The 16,575-nt window shown below is 53.4% G+C and overlaps 1 protein-coding gene across 2 annotated transcripts; it reads right to left on the reverse strand.

Annotated features, from left to right (window-relative positions):
* Nucleotides 1-991: 991 nt before the first annotated feature.
* On the reverse strand, nt 992-6,920 carry KRT3 (keratin 3). 2 transcript variants are annotated; one of them, XM_040641929.1, is made up of 11 exons: nt 6,830-6,920; nt 6,626-6,799; nt 6,243-6,409; nt 4,972-5,192; nt 4,147-4,207; nt 3,679-3,774; nt 3,224-3,388; nt 2,701-2,826; nt 2,154-2,374; nt 1,765-1,799; nt 992-1,317 (listed from the first exon to the last, which is right to left on the reverse strand). In XM_040641929.1, exons 1-11 carry the CDS (start codon nt 6,918-6,920, stop codon nt 992-994), a joined length of 1,683 nt encoding a protein of 560 aa, XP_040497863.1. The 2 variants fall into 2 exon arrangements, with proteins under 2 accessions (XP_040497863.1, XP_040497862.1); XM_040641928.1 differs by having other exon boundaries at nt 6,243-6,505; nt 6,593-6,920.
* Nucleotides 6,921-16,575: the final 9,655 nt, after the last annotated feature.

Below are 16,575 nucleotides of genomic sequence, written 5' to 3' on the forward strand. Positions count from 1 at the left end.
TAACAGGTAGTCTTTGCTACAGGACTTCTCAGAACCTCTAATATGTACTCCATGGAGGAAAGATTTAATGGACACTGAACGCTTTCTGCAGAGTTCCCCCAGCAGACTGGGGTTTGTGGGTCAGACTTTGAGATAGGTAGCTCCCAGGAAATCCCAGCAGCCCCAGTTCTAGCAGCTCACACTTGTCCAAGTGCACCTTGATGGGGGGAAAGCTTTCAGGATGTCAGCTGGAATAGGGACCAGCACCAAGGAAAGAAATCCTCCATCCCCAAGCCCTTCAACAACTGAAGGCCCTCTCAGGTTCCCCCAAATGAGAGAAGGCGAAGGGGGAGGTGGATATCTGCAAGGTCCCACCTTTCCCTCTAAGAACTGGGAGGCAACGCAAGCTCCTGGAGTGTGTGCCCCACCCCCAGCCAGCCCCTGCCCCTCCCCCCGCCGTGCTCAAACAATACATGAACCACCAGATCTTGCCCATTTCGATCCCATAAGGTGGACAGTAGGGAGTGACTGCCTTAGAGGCAGAGGACCAGCACTCCAGCTGTTCTGCGGACAGACAGCACAGCCCACTGGGAGAGGGTGACAGGAGTCAGTCCGGTGGGGAGAAAGGTGGCCAGGGAGGACCCAGAGGCCTGATGTGAAACACAATGCACTTTATTGGCGACAGAACGGTTGGCAGAGGGGTCCGTGTGTTATACATCAGAACTGGTGACCATTCCCCCCAGGGAGGGGACCCCAAGGGCAGGACAAGGTGGTGGCTGAAACCACCTCTGGACAATCAGGCACCCACGGGAGCCTGAAATTCTCGAGGCTGCGCTCGGCCGGGGCTCCTGATGGAGGAGCCCGAGGCTCGGGTCTTGTAGCCCCAAAGAGCGGCCCGGGAGGGGGCGGTGCTGGGGTGGGCGTGGGGGTGGGGGGGTGGCGCTAAGGGCGGAGGGGAGGCGCGGCTGGGGGCGCGAGGCGCCGCGGCGGCTGCGAGGCCCGGGCGCCGCGTTTATCTGGAGCTGCGCTGCGAGGACTGGGAGAACTTGACGCTGCCACCCCGGCTGCTGCCCGAGCTGAAGCCTCCGCCGCTGACCCCGCAGCGGGCCCCGGAGCCGAAGCCGCTGCCGCCGCTGAAACCGCGGCCGCCGCCGAAGCCGCTGCCGCCGCCGAAACTGCGGCCGCCGCTACCGCCGCCGAAGCCGCTGCCGCCGCCGCCGCCGCCGCCGGCCCGGCCGAAGCCGCTGCCTGCGCCCCCTCCCGCCCCGAAGCCGCCGCCGAAGCCGCCGCCGAAGCCACCTGCCGAGGCCGACGTCGCGCCTCCGCTGCTGACCACGGCTGCAGGGGAGAGGACGGAAGGGCGATTAGCGCCCGGCGCCCACCTCCCTCTATCATAACTAAGGACCCCTTGGGCCCGGGGTGATGGGCGGCTTTGCTCGTGGAGATGATTGTGATCCATTCTAGTGGCATGAGGTACTCGCCCCATAGTGCTAAGTCATTAATGAATTTTCCAGTGGTTCCTTCTAGGGATGACTCCGTTGGAGATGATCTGGAATTTCTCCTCCCATTAACAGGCTCCCTGCTGGATAGGCCCCGTCCCATATAGATCTATTAAGAGTGCCCTGAACCCAAAACAATGACAAAATCATATCTGCTGCCCCTTCCACCCACAGAAAACCTCTCCCGCTTCCATAGAAATATTTTTTAAGTAAGGTGCTACTGCCCCGTGTTAGTGCAGATATTTCAGAATCAGTTCTCACTGTCGTGGTTGTTTTGGCTACTTACAGATGCTGACAGCGCTCTGGCACTCTCCAGACATCCTGTAGGAGAAAGCAAGAGAAAGATAGCTCTGTCACAAAGCAAATTTCCAGCAGTCTTTCATGGATGAAGGTGTTAAACAGCAACGAGAACTGAATTCAGGGCCAGGCAGATCAGTACCCTTCCTGCGCCCTTCTATGGGCCGTAAGAGACCCCTGGTGCACTGGCTGCCCATGCACTTCAGCTACCTATGGAAGAGAATGGGCTGCTGAAAGCAAGTGCGTCTCTGCAAGGCCTGTGCAAGGTGGGAGCCTCTCTACACGGCTGGCCTCCATTCTCATTTACTTGGTTACTTATCTGGGCCGCAGCTCGTGCCTTCAGTCAGGGAAGGTGGGGAGATGGAATTAGAGGCCCACCTGCACTCCTCGCCCTCCAGCAGCTTCCTGTAGGTGGCGATCTCCACGTCCAGGGCCAGCTTGACGTTCATCAGCTCCTGGTACTCCCTTAGCAACCGGGCCAGGTCATCCTTGGCCTGCTGTAAGGCAGCCTGCAGCTCTTGGAGCTTGGCGTTGGCGTCCTTGAGAGCCAGCTCCCCGCGCTGCTCGGCCTCAGCGATGGCCGCCTGCAGGTTGGCATTCTAGGGCAGGGGGAAGCAGGGGAAGAGATGAGCCTAGGAGGAGGGTTCCAGACTTTCTGAGTCTTACAGTAGCTTATCCCATAGCAAGCATTTTCAAGCCAGGAGACGCCGCTCCCCAACAACTCTATCTTGTCTTCGTTTACTGAGATATTTGCCCTATAGATTACCAGCCCTCTAGACTGGCTTGGTCTTTGAACTCCCTGGAGGCCAGTGCTGCCTGAGATGACCCCAGAAGTCCATTCCAGACCAGGAGCCCTACAATCCTCACCCCCAGCACCACCCCCACCGCCAGTCCCTCTAGGCACCAGTGTCCACTGCCCTCCCACCTGCTTCTTAACATTCTCAATCTCAGCCCGCAGCCTCTGGATCATTCTGTTGAGCTCCATGATCTCATTCTTGGTGCTCTTCAGGTCATCCCCGTGTCTGCCGGCCGTGGTCTGCAGCTCCCCCAACTGGAAAACAGAAGGGAAGATGGGGTCTTGATGCAGCTTTGCCTGACTCGTTTCTCCATCCCTAACATCACCCACCCAACCTTGAGGGGCTTAGTCAGCATTTGTTCAATTGGCGTGGATTATGTTTCAGCAGGGGCACTTCGGAGGCCGCAGGGAAGAGAACATCTGGGTTGCCATGGTAAGAGCTCTTCCACCCTGCGGGCCCTGAGCAAGCTAGAATCCATCCCACGTGGCCTGACAGGGGACAGTGGAACCACATTCCCCCAGGGGCGGTACTTTCTGCAACTGAACAACCATTAGAAAGACGTCTCCAGAGAGTAGAACCAAGAGGAGTCCACCCAGTGACCACAGGGGACTCACCACCCAGCAGTCCCTATCAGAGGTGCCTAGCTCCCACCTTGGTCTGGTACAGGGCCTCGGCCTCCGCTTTGCTCCTCTGGGCGATCTCCTCGTACTGGGCCTTGACCTCGGCGATGATACTGTCCAGGTCCAGGCTGCGGTTGTTGTCCATGGACAGCACCACAGACGTGTCACTGACATGGCTCTGCATCTGGGACAGCTCCTGCCAACACAGAGGGGCCTGTTAACTCTTGGGGCTCTGCGACAAGCACACAGAGGCCCGGAAAGACTCCTGAACAACAAACCCATTCTCTGACTCAAGTTGGAAAGTGTGTCTGCCCCACCCTGCCCCCCAGCCCCTCAGAGAACCCCATGTCTGCAGTCCATCCTACAGAACCCCAACAAGGGGCCCTCTCTCTAGGCTGTCTTCCTGGGCTCTAGATACCAGAGTGTCCCTGCCTCTGAGAATATCTCATCTTCCCCTGCTCCCCTCTTAGGAGGTAACATCCTCACCATATTGTAGAGGGTCGTCAGGAAGTTGATCTCGTCCATTAAAGCGTCCACCTTGGCCTGGAGTTCCACCTTGTTCATGTAGGCCGCGTCCACGTCCTGAGAAAGACAGAAGCGTGAAGGCTTCATTCCCCCAAGGAACCAACAACAAACCGTACGTGCAGCAGGCAAGAGTCAGGACGGGCTGGCGAGTGACCGGTCCTTGTCCGAGGCTGGTCTGCACGTGAAGGAGTGACTCACATCCCCTTGGCATGGTTCAAAATGAAAAACAAATGAACCGACTCTTTTAGGGATCTTTCCAGACTATAGTGCACCTGGCTCCTGGTTTTTTTTTTTTTTTTTTTTGCTCTAGCTACCTGAACTTGGCAGCTCCGTGGTGTAAGAAGAACTTGGTGGTGGTGTAAGAAGATTCCCCAGCTCAGCTGGACCCCTGTGCCCACGAGCCCCAGGAACCTCACACACAGCCCTTACCTTCTTCAGGGTCACAAATTCATTCTCGGCGGCTGTACGTTTATTGATTTCATCCTCATACCTGTAAGGATTAAAAAGAAATAGCTGAGGGGCGCCTGGGGGGCGCAGTCATTCGTTAAGCGTCTGCCTTTGGCTCAGGGCGTGATCCCAGCGCTTTGGGATCGAGTCCCACGTCAGGCTCCTCCGCTGGGAACCTGCTTCTTCCTCTCCCACTCCCCCTGCTGTGTTCCCTCTCTCGCTGGCTGTCTCTCTCTGTCAAATAAATAAATAAAATCTTTAAAAAAAAATAGCTGAGTTTGGGTTTTGAGGTAATCATAAACACCACTATTGTCCGAAACGGAACGCTCATCTCTCCATCCCTGTCCCTCCGCCGCCCCTCTCAGCCGAACACATCCTCCTTACCATCCCCCTATTCGTTAAGGGGACCGGCCATTCCAGTTTGTCCCAGCACACTGGCCTGGTTCTGGCACTGAAACTCCCGTGTCCTGGGAAGCCCCTCAGTCCCAGGGAAACTGGGACGGTTGGTCACCACACTATGAGTTGTCCCAGCAGCCCTCAGATCCTAGAACCAGAACCTTCCCCAACGTGGACCATGAGGAAGTGCTTCCCCAACCCTAAACTCATCCCACTTGCCATAACTTCACTCATCCTTGGGGAAGGAGGGCGCGTGGGCAGCCCAGTGAACCAAGCTGTCCTCTGTGAAGGTAAGGAGAGGAAGACAGGTGGGGGGACACCACAGCCGGCGGCAGGAGGAGCGCAGGAAGAGCTGGCACTCTGAGCCTGGGTGGCCCGTGGCAACTTCCCGCTCATGCGTCTGTCACTCACTTCTTCTTGAAGTCCTCCACCAGGTCCTGCATGTTCCTCAGCTCCGAGTCCAGGCGGCCCCTCTCCCCCAGGATATTGTCCAGGTAACCCCGCTGGTTGCTGATGTAGCTCTCAAAAAGGGGCTCCAGGTTGTTGGTGCCGGGTGCGGCATTTGTGCCCTGCCGCTGAAGAAGCTCCCACTTGGTCTCCAGGACCTTGTTCTGCTGCTCCAGGAACCGCACCTACAGTGCATTGGGGGACACCGCGTCAGCCAACACTAGCGGCAGCGGCCCAGCGGGGGCCTCGGTTCAGGTAGGACTGAGCATCGGAATGTCCCCATCCCCCAGCACAAGGACCTAGAAAGGATGTGAAGGGAGGTCCCTACTGTAGCCGGAGAGGCTGCAGGCAGGTGACTGCTTCAGTCGGGCCACTAAAGATGCAGCATGGTTTGGAAAGTTCCAGGAGGAGGAGAGACAGGTGGGGCAACTGGAGGCAGCCCCTGTCTGGAAGCGGAGTTGTAAAGATGACCGCTGGGTGTCCCCCGGGGACTTCGGGACTCTAGCCCAACCTCCACCAATACAGTAGGCTCTGCAGAAATGTACTTGACCCTCAGCGGCATACTCCCGCCTAAAGCTCTCCTGACACTCAGCCCTTCGAAGATGTGGATCACCGGGCAGTGATACTGATTGAAATGCCATAATCAGCATGACAGGAGGGAGCCCATCGGTGGAGGCTACCCTGGTCTGGAGGGCACCAAGCACCCTTCTGTTCCTGACCGGGTCGAATTAGGGGTGCAGACTCCTTGCCAGCTTCTCCGCAGACCTGTTGGGACTAAGGTTCCAGGCAAGCCTCTTTAATCCCTTCTCTAGGGCACCCACCTCCTTGCCTGGCACAGGGGCAGGGAAGGAACAGGCCTCCCAGAAAGCCTCAAAGGGCAGCTCATGCCTGAAAAACACCCAGTCCTGGGTCAGACCCCTTCCTGTCGTGGCTCTTGCCCTGGGTTGCCATTGCCACCAGCCTAGGCCCGGACAAGGCAACAGTCGGGAGCCTTGAGCAGGGAGCCAGACAAGCAGAATTTGCGGTTGTCCACGTCCAAAGAGGGGCCCACTGTCTTTCCTATTCAGGTGACCATGTAGGCAAACTCATCAGCCCTGAACATCTTCCCAGACCCTAGGGCTCTGCCTAACCATCCGCATCCAGCCTGGCTCATCCAAGATTGATCCTAAACACTGTCCAAATGTCAAACGCTAAGTCCCAGCCTAGAAATGGGGGCCCGGTCAAAGCTTCATCACCTTGTCGATGAAGGAGGCAAACTTGTTGTTGAGGGTCTTGATCTGCTCCCGCTCCTGGGTCTTGACTTGCCCAATCTGGGGGTCGATCTCCACATTGAGGGGCTGCAGGAGACTCTGGTTGACAGTCACTTCCTGGATTCCCCCAGGGAAGCCACCAGGACCAAAGCCTCCAGGCCCACCAAAGCCACCGGGCCCGCCAAAGCCACCGGGCCCGCCAAAGCCACCAGCCCCTCCAAAGCCACCAGCTCCACCAAAGCCACCAGCTCCACCAAAGCCACCAGCCCCTCCAAAGCCACCAGCCCCTCCAAAGCCACCAGCCCCACCAAAGCCACCAGCTCCTCCAAAGCCACCTCCCATTCCTCTGCCACCACCAAAGCCACCACCAAAGCCACCTCCATAGCCACCCCCAAAGCCGCTGCCACAGCTGCTACGCCCTCCCCCAAAGCCACCAGCCCGGGAGCCACCAGCCACGCTGATGGAGATGCTCTTGTTGCCGCCCAGGCCGTAGAGGCTGCGACTGCCAAAGCCGCCCGCTCCACCCCGGAGCCCGCAGGCCCCTCCGCCGGCTCCCCCGGAGCGGGCCACACAGCTCATTCTGCTGCTGCCAGAGACCACGGCGGAGTGGCCCGAGAAGCCCTGGCTGCCGCCCCCAGACGTCCTGCAGACTTGTCTGCTCATGGTGAGAGAGCTTGAAGAAGGAAAAGCACCAGAGTCAAGCAGGACACTGAGAGTCAGAGGAAGAGGGAAGGGAACTGAAGACCTGTGCAGAATAAATCCCTTTATATATCTCAAGGAGGTGGCTGGGCTCAAACGAAGGAGAGATAATTACTCCCAAATAGTCATGGGTGGGGTTTGCCTCCAAGACAATAAGTTTGTTCCAGGCTACTAAACACACCTTGAAAATAATCTGAAATGGTAAAAATGCTAAGGTGGCAGGCTTACCTGGCAGGGGGTGGTGGCAGGCGTGCCCCATGCTTGGGCATGGCCACCTCCTAGCTTTGTCTGACAGGACCCAGGAGGCACACTCATCCCCGCCAGGGGCTCAGCGGCCATCTATCTGCCCTCAGCCGTGGAAAGAATGGACTGGAAGGTGGGCTGGGGAGGTTCTGGTCGTCTGGGTAGTGGACACAGTGAAGCCCACCCAAAGACTCGGCGCAAGTATCCCAACAGAAGGGGTGATTCGGTTCACTCCACAGTCAACACGTGGTCATTGAGTGCCCACTGTGTGCTCAGCTCTGTGCTGACCTTTGGCTCAGGTAATACACCTCTCTTCCTCCCTTCCTGGAAACAGAGCTCAGAGCCATGACAAACCTGCCTCCCAGGCTCCCCCTCTATCCCAAGCTGCAGTTCAAGAGGCAATGGCTTTTGGGTTCATGACAGTCTTCTGAGAAAGAGGGAGGCTAGCACTTACGCGCTTTAATGAGACATTAGCAAAATTCAACGTGAGAAATGTCTGCTTGCTGGCTTGCTGGTTTTGAAACCTTCGCAGAGAAACTGTGCATTATTCCACATCTTGGGGCATCTTTAAAACTTCCTTTCTTGCTCCCCACATTTTTGGCACTTCTCTGGTTTCAGCCCAAGTCCCAGACGACTGGAAATTCAAACATCCATTCTACCACCTGTTCACCAAATTATTGACCGGTTGCCTAACTCGTACCAGGCACTGTGCAAGGTACAGAGACTCAGTGAGCAAGACACACAGGGACCATTCTCGGATTGAGGGGCTGTGCTCCCAGGAGTCTGTGGCCTCGGTATCCAGACCCCACCCCCAGCCTCAGGAAGCCAGACCTGGCAGAGCCACAGGGCTGCCATACATGTCTGACTCCGAAAGCCTGAGAACCTGCCAGCCTGGTGTTTTTCAGAGGCTTAGGGACTGGGCTTGGCTTGTCCAAGAGGAAAGCGTTCCTACCAAATTAGCCGCTTATCTCTCCAGGACAGGTCTTTTTTCGTTCTCTCTGCTGCACGTTAGGCCCTGCTAAGGGTGTGGCCCGTGCGGCTGCAGCAGGAGCCGCCTCAGTGGGGAGAAAGGAGGAAAGGACAGGGGCTTGTTCAGTGCTGGGTGGGGCTGGGAATGGCCCAAGTGCAGAGGAAATGAAATTTTCTTCTGTGGCCTGGTTCTCCCATTCTGTCCTTCTCTCTGCCATTTGTTACCCCCAGGCGACCCATCGTCTTGGCCCCTTCCCCCAGAATAAAGCCATATGCTTTCCAGGAGTTTACAGTCTTGTTAATGTACTGGATCCGTTGGCTCTTAGCGCAGTGCTTGGCCAATAAAACAGATGCTCATAAAGTTGTTCGGTTGAACAAATCAAGCAATTAATCAACTGATGAATTCATGAATGAATTAAGCCTTTACGGATTACAACCAAATAAAACCAGGCAAAAGTGGGTTCAAATCCCATGACATGAGATAGCCTAAGCTAATTGAGATCGTATGCAGTTTAACAAAATACATGTGCAAAATGAGTGCCTCCTCCTTTCCAGTGGAAAACTGTCGTAAAACCAACCAATTAAGAATCACTCAATCACTCAAGCCCCTCTGATTGGGCAAAATAGGTGGAGGGGATTAAGAGGTACAAACTTCCAGTTATAAAATAAGTAAGTCTCAGGGATATAAAGTACTGCGTAGGGAATATAGTCAATGGTATTGTAGTACCTTTGTTTGGTGACAGATGGCAACTACGCTTATCCTGGTGAGCACTTTGTAACGTATGCAATTTCGGAGTCACTATTTGCACACCTGAAACTAATGTAATATTGTATGTCGATCATATTTTAATTTAAAAAGAATCAATCAGGGGCACTTGGATGGCTCAGTCAGTTAAGCGTCTGCCTTTTGCTCAGGTAATGATCCCAGGGTCCTGGGATCGAGCCCCGCATCAGGCTCCCTGCTCTGTGGGGAGCCTGCTTCTCCCTCTCCCTCTGCCTGCCCCCACTCATTCTCTCTCTCTCTGTCTAGCTTACTCGCTCATTCTTTCTCAAGTAAATAAAACCTTTTTTTAAAATAAATAAATAAAAAGAATCAATCAATCACAGAATCAGCTTGAAGTTGACTGGGTATTTGAGGTCCTACAATCTGCCCCTCGCCCAGTACTGGGATCCCCTCCCTAGCAGGTCTAAACCAGATCCCTGACCTTCCCCAGCCACTGGCCCAGGCTTAACTGCAAGTGAAATTAGCCCAAGGCCCAGAGGGTGGCCACACATAGACACCCTCCTCCACTTTGCTCCCTCAGAAGAACCAGACTTTAAAGATTGAACAAAACCCAGAACTGGGCCAGCCCCACCCTGTGACTAAACATGACCAAAGCTGTTTAGATCTGCTGGGTTTCAGCATCATTAACCATTGAAGATGGCCAATCACCTCTGCCCTTCTAGATCTCACAGGAACAGAGCTGGGTGAATGGGATCTGTCCAATGTTTCAAAAAATGTATTGCAGGGGTGCCTGGGTGGCTCAGTCGGTTAAGCGTCTGACTCTTGATTTCGGCTCAGGTCATGACCTCAGGGTCACGAGATGGAGCCCCATGTTGGGCTCGGCACTCAGTGTGGAGTCTGCTTGGGATTCTCTCTCTGCCCCTCCCCCCACTCATGCTCTCTCTCTCTCTCTCTCTTTCTCTAAAATAAATAAATAAATCTTAAAAAACATATTGCAAAAATTAGGCCATATTTCTTTTTCTTAATATTAAAAAGTATGCACTTGGAAGCCAAACAGACCCAGTTTTTAAATTTTTTTCCGATGGGAGTTTAACTGACATACAACGTCATGCTAATTCAGGTGCACCCACACCCAGTTTTTAAATCTCCATTGTCACTGCACTTCCCTGAGCAGGGTTTAACCTCTCCGGGCCTCAGTTTCCTCGTCTGTAATTATTAATGTAATTAATAATTTCCTCATCTGTAATGTATTAATGCTAAATCTCTCATAAGGTCATTGTCATGCCTGGAAAGTACCTAGCACACCCCCTGAGTTCAGGCCGTGTTCACGATCGTGAACTGCTTTTGTCTGCACCCCCCACGGAGAATTTCAGCTTTCGTGCCTGTCAAAAGAATCAATCCCATAAAATGATGATTCCATTTGCACGTATCCATGGAGGCCCCACAGGGAATGGGAGCACAGCTTGGGGCTGGATAGACAGAAATCATACCCAGCGCCATGACTTGGGAATGAGAGGAAGCGGGGCCTCGGCCACCAGCGGACCACAGAGAAACCAGTGAAAACTTTGAGGAGTATTTACTGAGCCTAGACTCTCTCGGTCACCGTGTGATAGAAGAGACTTCAAAGAGCTCACAGTCTAAACAAGCCAAACCAAGCAAGACTGTAAAACTGTGCCGTGTAGTGGGTGTTGTGAGGGCGTGGACAGTCAGAAAACAGGGAATCACACAGGAAGGCTTCATGAAGAGACGTGGGCCAAAACTTTCGAGGAGGGCAGGATTAGACAGAAGGAAAGGCATTTCAGCGCAGGGGACCATGAGCCAAGTCTCAGTGTTGAAAACAAGCGCGGTTGGATTCAGAAAGTGGCGACCATGGCGGATTTTTGTCATTTGTGGCTACGCGACATCTGTGAACGCCATTCCTACATTTCGGCCATTTCCCCCATTGGGATCCCCACCTTCCTAGGGCAAAACCCAGAAAATGCCTTCCCAGAGTCCTTTGCAGCTGGAGGCCAGGCGGTGGTCTAGAGTCTTCCAGTGAGGTAGACCCTGGTGAGACTTGGATTCTGATGTAGACGATGTAAGGAGATAGCCATGGACGGACAGCAATTGAGCTTCCTGGAGAGTGCACTGACGGACACACCTGGGCCTCCATGGGCAGAGGTAGGATGCTGTCATTTCACCCCAAGCACCATGGGCACAGCAGCAACGGCCACGTCGTTGTCACCAGAGCAGCCCCCAGGTGTGGCTGAGCTTGGCTCCAGGCTACCCAGCTCCGAGAGATGCCACGAGCCACAGTGTCCTCTAATACACTATTTCCCATTTGCATTTGACAGGATGGGTATTCATATTTGCAGGTATGAGCCCTGATCAATACAGTGATAAGCTAGGCCCGGCTAGAGCAGAAAAGGATTGGAGGGTAGAATGGGATAGAGGGCCTTCCTGACAAAAGGAGGCTGCTGTGTGGCCGGGTTTGGGCCCTGACATCAGGGAATGGACCCCTAGGATTCTTAAACCCACAGTGAATCAAGGTACCCAACTGCCCCCAACTGGGGCAGATTCCAGCCATGGCCAGAGCCCACTGATTCTGAGCCATATTTACCATTCCTTTAAAGGGAATTAGTTTGGAGAAGAGTCTTTGAGAAGCAAAGTCACAAGCCACCATTGTTGTCACCTAGTTCTGGAGCTGGGACCTCCCAGCCAGTGGCAGAAAGAGTAGGAGGAAGGGCTTAATCTGTTCTTGTTCTTCAGTCAGGATTTCCATGGGCAGACATTGCCCATGAGGGAACAGGAAGCAAACTAGGAATTGGGAGTGTATTAGCAGGACTAGAACGTCGATTCTGATTGGAGAGTCATGAGTGATACGGGTGATGGAAAGGAGGGAAGCAATCCCAGGTTGAAATTCATGATGGTCTCACCCAGCCCTCTGGACTGGGGAGACCCAATAAATATCTGGAGAAAACACAGTTGGCTTACACTCACCCTGAATATCTGGATTATTTGAAGGTTACTAAGTCCCCTGAGCTCTTTCTCCCTCGATAAATGAGTGAGTTACTGTGTTTCAGTGTGTAAAATCAGAGCCTCATAGGGTACTGCAGCCAGGAGGCTGGCTAGTGCGCTGCTCTGCCTCCAGGCAGTCCTCCCTCTTTCCCCACAGCCTCTCCTGCTCTTCAGGATCCCCATGGAAGGCTATTTATCCAATCTTCTGGCTTGCCCAGGCCAGCAAGGCACCACCCCAAGCTAAGGAAGTTCTTCTTGGATCTAACTTCAGTGCCCTCTGCTCCAGCAGGAGCCCACCTCTTCTTCGTGGGATCGGTGAAGTCGGGGTCTGCAGGGGTCTCACCTACCTGACCATCGTGCCTCTTCGACGTCCGCCCTTCTCCAGACCTGAAGGCCCTTTTTCACATCAGAAAATTATATGGACCTTAACGTAGGTTAGAATTTATACTTTCAGCATCATTTGAGAGCGTATCCTTTTACTGCGAACTCAGCAACGCTTTTAAATAAAATTGCATTTTATAATTGCATACATCTCAAAATGGTAATACACGTGCATGAAAGACATGATTTAGTCAGTCTACAGACACGCGTGCACATGTGGATGCTTAGAACCCTGGTAGTAACACAACCGCACCCTGAGACCTTAAGCCTTTGGTCTCAGACTCCTGCCAGCCAGCCTCTTCCACTGTTGGACGGCTCTGCCCTTCGACAGGTCTTGCTGTCCCCAGCTGAAGTTCCCCGCCAGACTGCACCTCCCTGAGTACCAGCACCGCCATCTTCCCTGCCTTTGTGCCCATCAGCATGTGGTCCTGGCAGGCCTTTAATGGATGTGACCTGAACTGACATGACTTTGCTCTCATCTGGCCTTCCAGAATAATACACACAAACGTCCCAGGCTTCTGTAGGACACCTATTCTGATATTAGAAAATACTACTGTGGGGCACCTGGGTGGCTCAGTCGGTTAAGCATCTGCCTTCAGCTCAGGTCATGATCCCGGGGTCCTGGGATCCAGCCCCGCATCAAGTCCCGCATCAGGCTCCCTGCTCAGAGAGGAGTCTGCTTCTCCCTCTCCCCCTGCTGCTCCCCCTGCTTGTACTTGCTCACTCTTCTCTCTCTGTCAAATAAATAAATAAAACTTTTTTTAAAAAGAAAGAAAGAATATACTGTTGAATTTCCAGAAGCTGTTCTCCAGGTTCAATATACCCAGCCACTTCTCGCAGTTTCCAGGACTCTTCGCTCCATTTTGTGAATGAAACTCTAGATATCTCAGTGCCTTATTAAGGCATAGTATTCAGAGGTGATGTAACGTGTGGCAAAACTCCTAGGAGGACCCTTACTGTCTGTGATGTGGACGCTGTGCTTCTTTCAATGCAAGTTAAGGTTCTGTCTCCTTTATCTGTTGGCTCGCATGGGTCCTGCCTGGGGGGCAAGATGCAGGCTTTCCCCAGGTAAGCCAGGCAGTCCTGGGCTTCAATCCTGGCTCTGCCTCTCACTAACTTGTGCGTAAGTGGGCGAGTTACCAAACCTCTCCAAGCCTTAGCTTCCTCATCTGCACGATAAAGTAATAGCAGATTAATCTTCCATAGCTGTTGTGAGAATGGAATTCAACAACGCACGGCAAACACTAAGGCTGATACCTAGACATCCTGAGTACTCAGAAAACATTCACTGTTATTTCGTATTGGTCATTTCGTGTCACTCTGAGATGTGCTCCCGTCCTCACCCGAGAAGGAGCACTAACATGACCTCTTCCGTTGTTCTGGAACAATCACAGGCTAATTGCTCCAGTGATGACCTGTTTCCTTCATCGGTTCTTTTTTTAAAAAGATGTTGTTTATTTATCTGAGAGAGGGAGAGAGCACAAGCGGGAGGAGGGGCAGAGCGAGGGAGAGAATCCTCAAGCAGACTGCCCACTGAGCACGTAGCCTAACTCGCAGCCTGACCCCAGGACCCTGAGATCCTGGACTGAGCCCCCCAGGCCCTCTCTTCATCGTACCCTTGACTTAATGTCTTCTTCTTCCGCAGACGCAAGCCGTCGGCCTGCTCAGCCTTCCCGGGCTCTCTGTACTCGTGAAATGAGTGTTTATTGATCACCTACATTTACCAAGCCCTGTTCTAGGCAGCGGGGATGCCACAGTGGACCAAACAGAGCCCTGCTCTTCTACAGTCCACACGCCGGCAGGAGACAGACACTAAAGAAATAAATACATGTTTTCGGGCCGTGAAAGGCAAATAAAGTACCAAATAATGGCAGCAGGAGAGGAGAGTGGACATGACCAGGGTGCTGTCTCAGAGGGTGGTCTAAGGGGACCTGAGCTGAGAATCTGCAGGCAAACGCGTGAGGAAAGGGCATCCCGGGCAGAGGGAACCACAAGTGCAAAGGTCCTGAGGCAGGAAGGCGAGGAGCGTGTGAGGAACCACATGGGGCCAGCACAGCTGAAGCAGAACACGGGAAGAGCAGCCTCAGAGGTGAGGTCTGAGGCAGCTGGAAGACAGATCCACGAAGCTTTGAGACACCGAATAAGGTCAGCTTTTACTCTGAGAGGAGAAGTCACTGAAGTGTTTCAACAAAGGCAAGACATGAGTCTTGACTGACTTTTAAAAGGATGAGTCTGCCTGCTGTGTGGAGAGTCAGTTCTGGGGTCAAGGGAGAAGGTGTTGAGACCCGCTTCCTCTTCCTTACCTCCCAAGACAGAAACTTGACTCTCGGGGCGCCTGGGTGGCACAGCAGTTAAGCGTCTGCTTTCGGCTCAGGGCGTGATCCCGGCGTTATGGGATCGAGCCCCGCATCAGGCTCCTATATGCTGGGAGCCTGCTTCTTCCTCTCCCACTCCCCCTGCTTGTGTTCCCTCTCTCGCTGGCTGTCTCTCTCTCTCTGTCAAATAAATAAATAAAATCTTTAAAAAAAAAAAAAGAAAGAAAGAAACTTGACTCTCGATTTTAAACAACGCACTTCCACATCCTGCTGTGAGAATGAGCTGAAGGAACGGTGCCCTTACAGAGAAGAGAAATAGGACAAGAGAACTGAGAGGGAGGCTTGCCCTCAATAACTTTTTATCCGTCAGCTTCCTCTGGGCAATAGGAGCTCCCCACCATGCTGGTGCTGAGTCGTGTTTGTCTGGTGTGCTCCTTACACGGCAGGCTGTCACTAGCAGAAACCCCATCTCGTCCTCACCAGGATATTCCAAAAACCACTTCGGAAGTTATTAAATAAATTGCTTGAAACAAAAGCTAAAAGGGGAAGAGGGAAAAAATGCCAAGTGATCATTAACCTGGTGAAGAGAAAGTTAACAGGAAACTTAGATTTCTTTTTTCCATGCAACGGTTTGAAAAGCTCTCCCTCTCTCCGCTGCAGACTTTGCGGGACTCAGTTGGACATAGAGCAGAGGGTGTGATCACAGCGGGAAGTAAGGTTACCGTGGGATACTATGCAAGTAGTCCAAGGAGACTGAGATGCAGCGACGGGCAGCCCCCAGCCTATGAAGGTACAAAGCAAATATTGAAGGAATGGATACCATTAGGGGGAAGACGCTTCTGCCAGGAGACAACGGAGTGATGACAAATCTCTTGGGCCCCGGAACGCTTCCTCATAGTAAGCAAGAGTGGGAAAGGAGGCAGATTGGTGGCAAAGCTTAGCATTACAGCTGCATGAAGTTCCCAACGTGTGTCCAACGCACATCCTGGGCCCAAAGGCCACACCCTGAAAGCGGGTGGCCCAGAGTTCCCTCTTCATCTCGTCCAGAACTTGTTCTCTCGGACATGCCTCAATCTGAGCTTGTCTAGTCTTAGAGCACAAAGCCCAAGCCCCAAACAAATTAGACAGTGGGTCACGCCATGGTGCCCCACAGCCTGGCCTCCACCTGCCTCCCCAGCTTCCACTCCCACCACTCCTGCCCTTAAGAGTGAAATGCTAAGGATGCTTGGCTATTGAAGGGTGCTAAGCTGTTTGGGGTTCATACCCATGCTTAGCTGTGCCACACTTCCCTGCTTTTGCTCTGAGACTCTTGCTGCCTAGAGCCCCCTTCTCCCCTGTGCCCCTCACCCCAGCTCCAGGTCCATACCCCTTTCATCTGGCTGACTCCTACTGTTGCTGTTAACATTCCCGTGAAAGTATGGAAAATCCGTATCTAATATGTCTGCCTCCCTGACAGTCCCCATACACTCACACGCACGCACACGCACACACTCATAATAAACTATGTCCTCCTTAAGAGTGACGGCCCCCCTGTAATGCTTGTCAAGCTGAAGCTCTTAGACAGTGGATTTGCAGGCAGACAAGTGCCCAGTCTGATGAGCACAATGCTGCGACCCCCCAGGACACCACCCAGGGAAGGGAATGTGATCAGAATGAGGCCTAAGGAAGCCTAAGGGAGCCAGACCAAGAGGGTGGGCCAACAGGGTGGAGCTGCTCAGGAGACTTCCTGGAAAAAAAGGAGTTCCTCTTAGAGGAGGTTAGAATCCTGCCCTCTGGCAGATCCATTCTCCCCATCCCCACCTCTAACACCCAGGCCTACCTGTCCTTCCAGACCCGACTTAAAAGCCACCTCCTCCATGAAGCCTCCTGTGATTGCCAACCCCCTCACCCAAGACTGAAAGTAATTTCACCCTTTTCTGGACTCCCATAGCCCTTGTTTGCAATCCCCAAGAACGTGTCTATCTGGTTACCAAATGATATACGTTCATGT

Source organism: Ursus maritimus, unplaced genomic scaffold (genome assembly GCF_017311325.1).
Source record: "Ursus maritimus isolate PB19 unplaced genomic scaffold, ASM1731132v1 scaffold_26, whole genome shotgun sequence".
Classification (NCBI taxonomy): domain Eukaryota; kingdom Metazoa; phylum Chordata; class Mammalia; order Carnivora; family Ursidae; genus Ursus; species Ursus maritimus.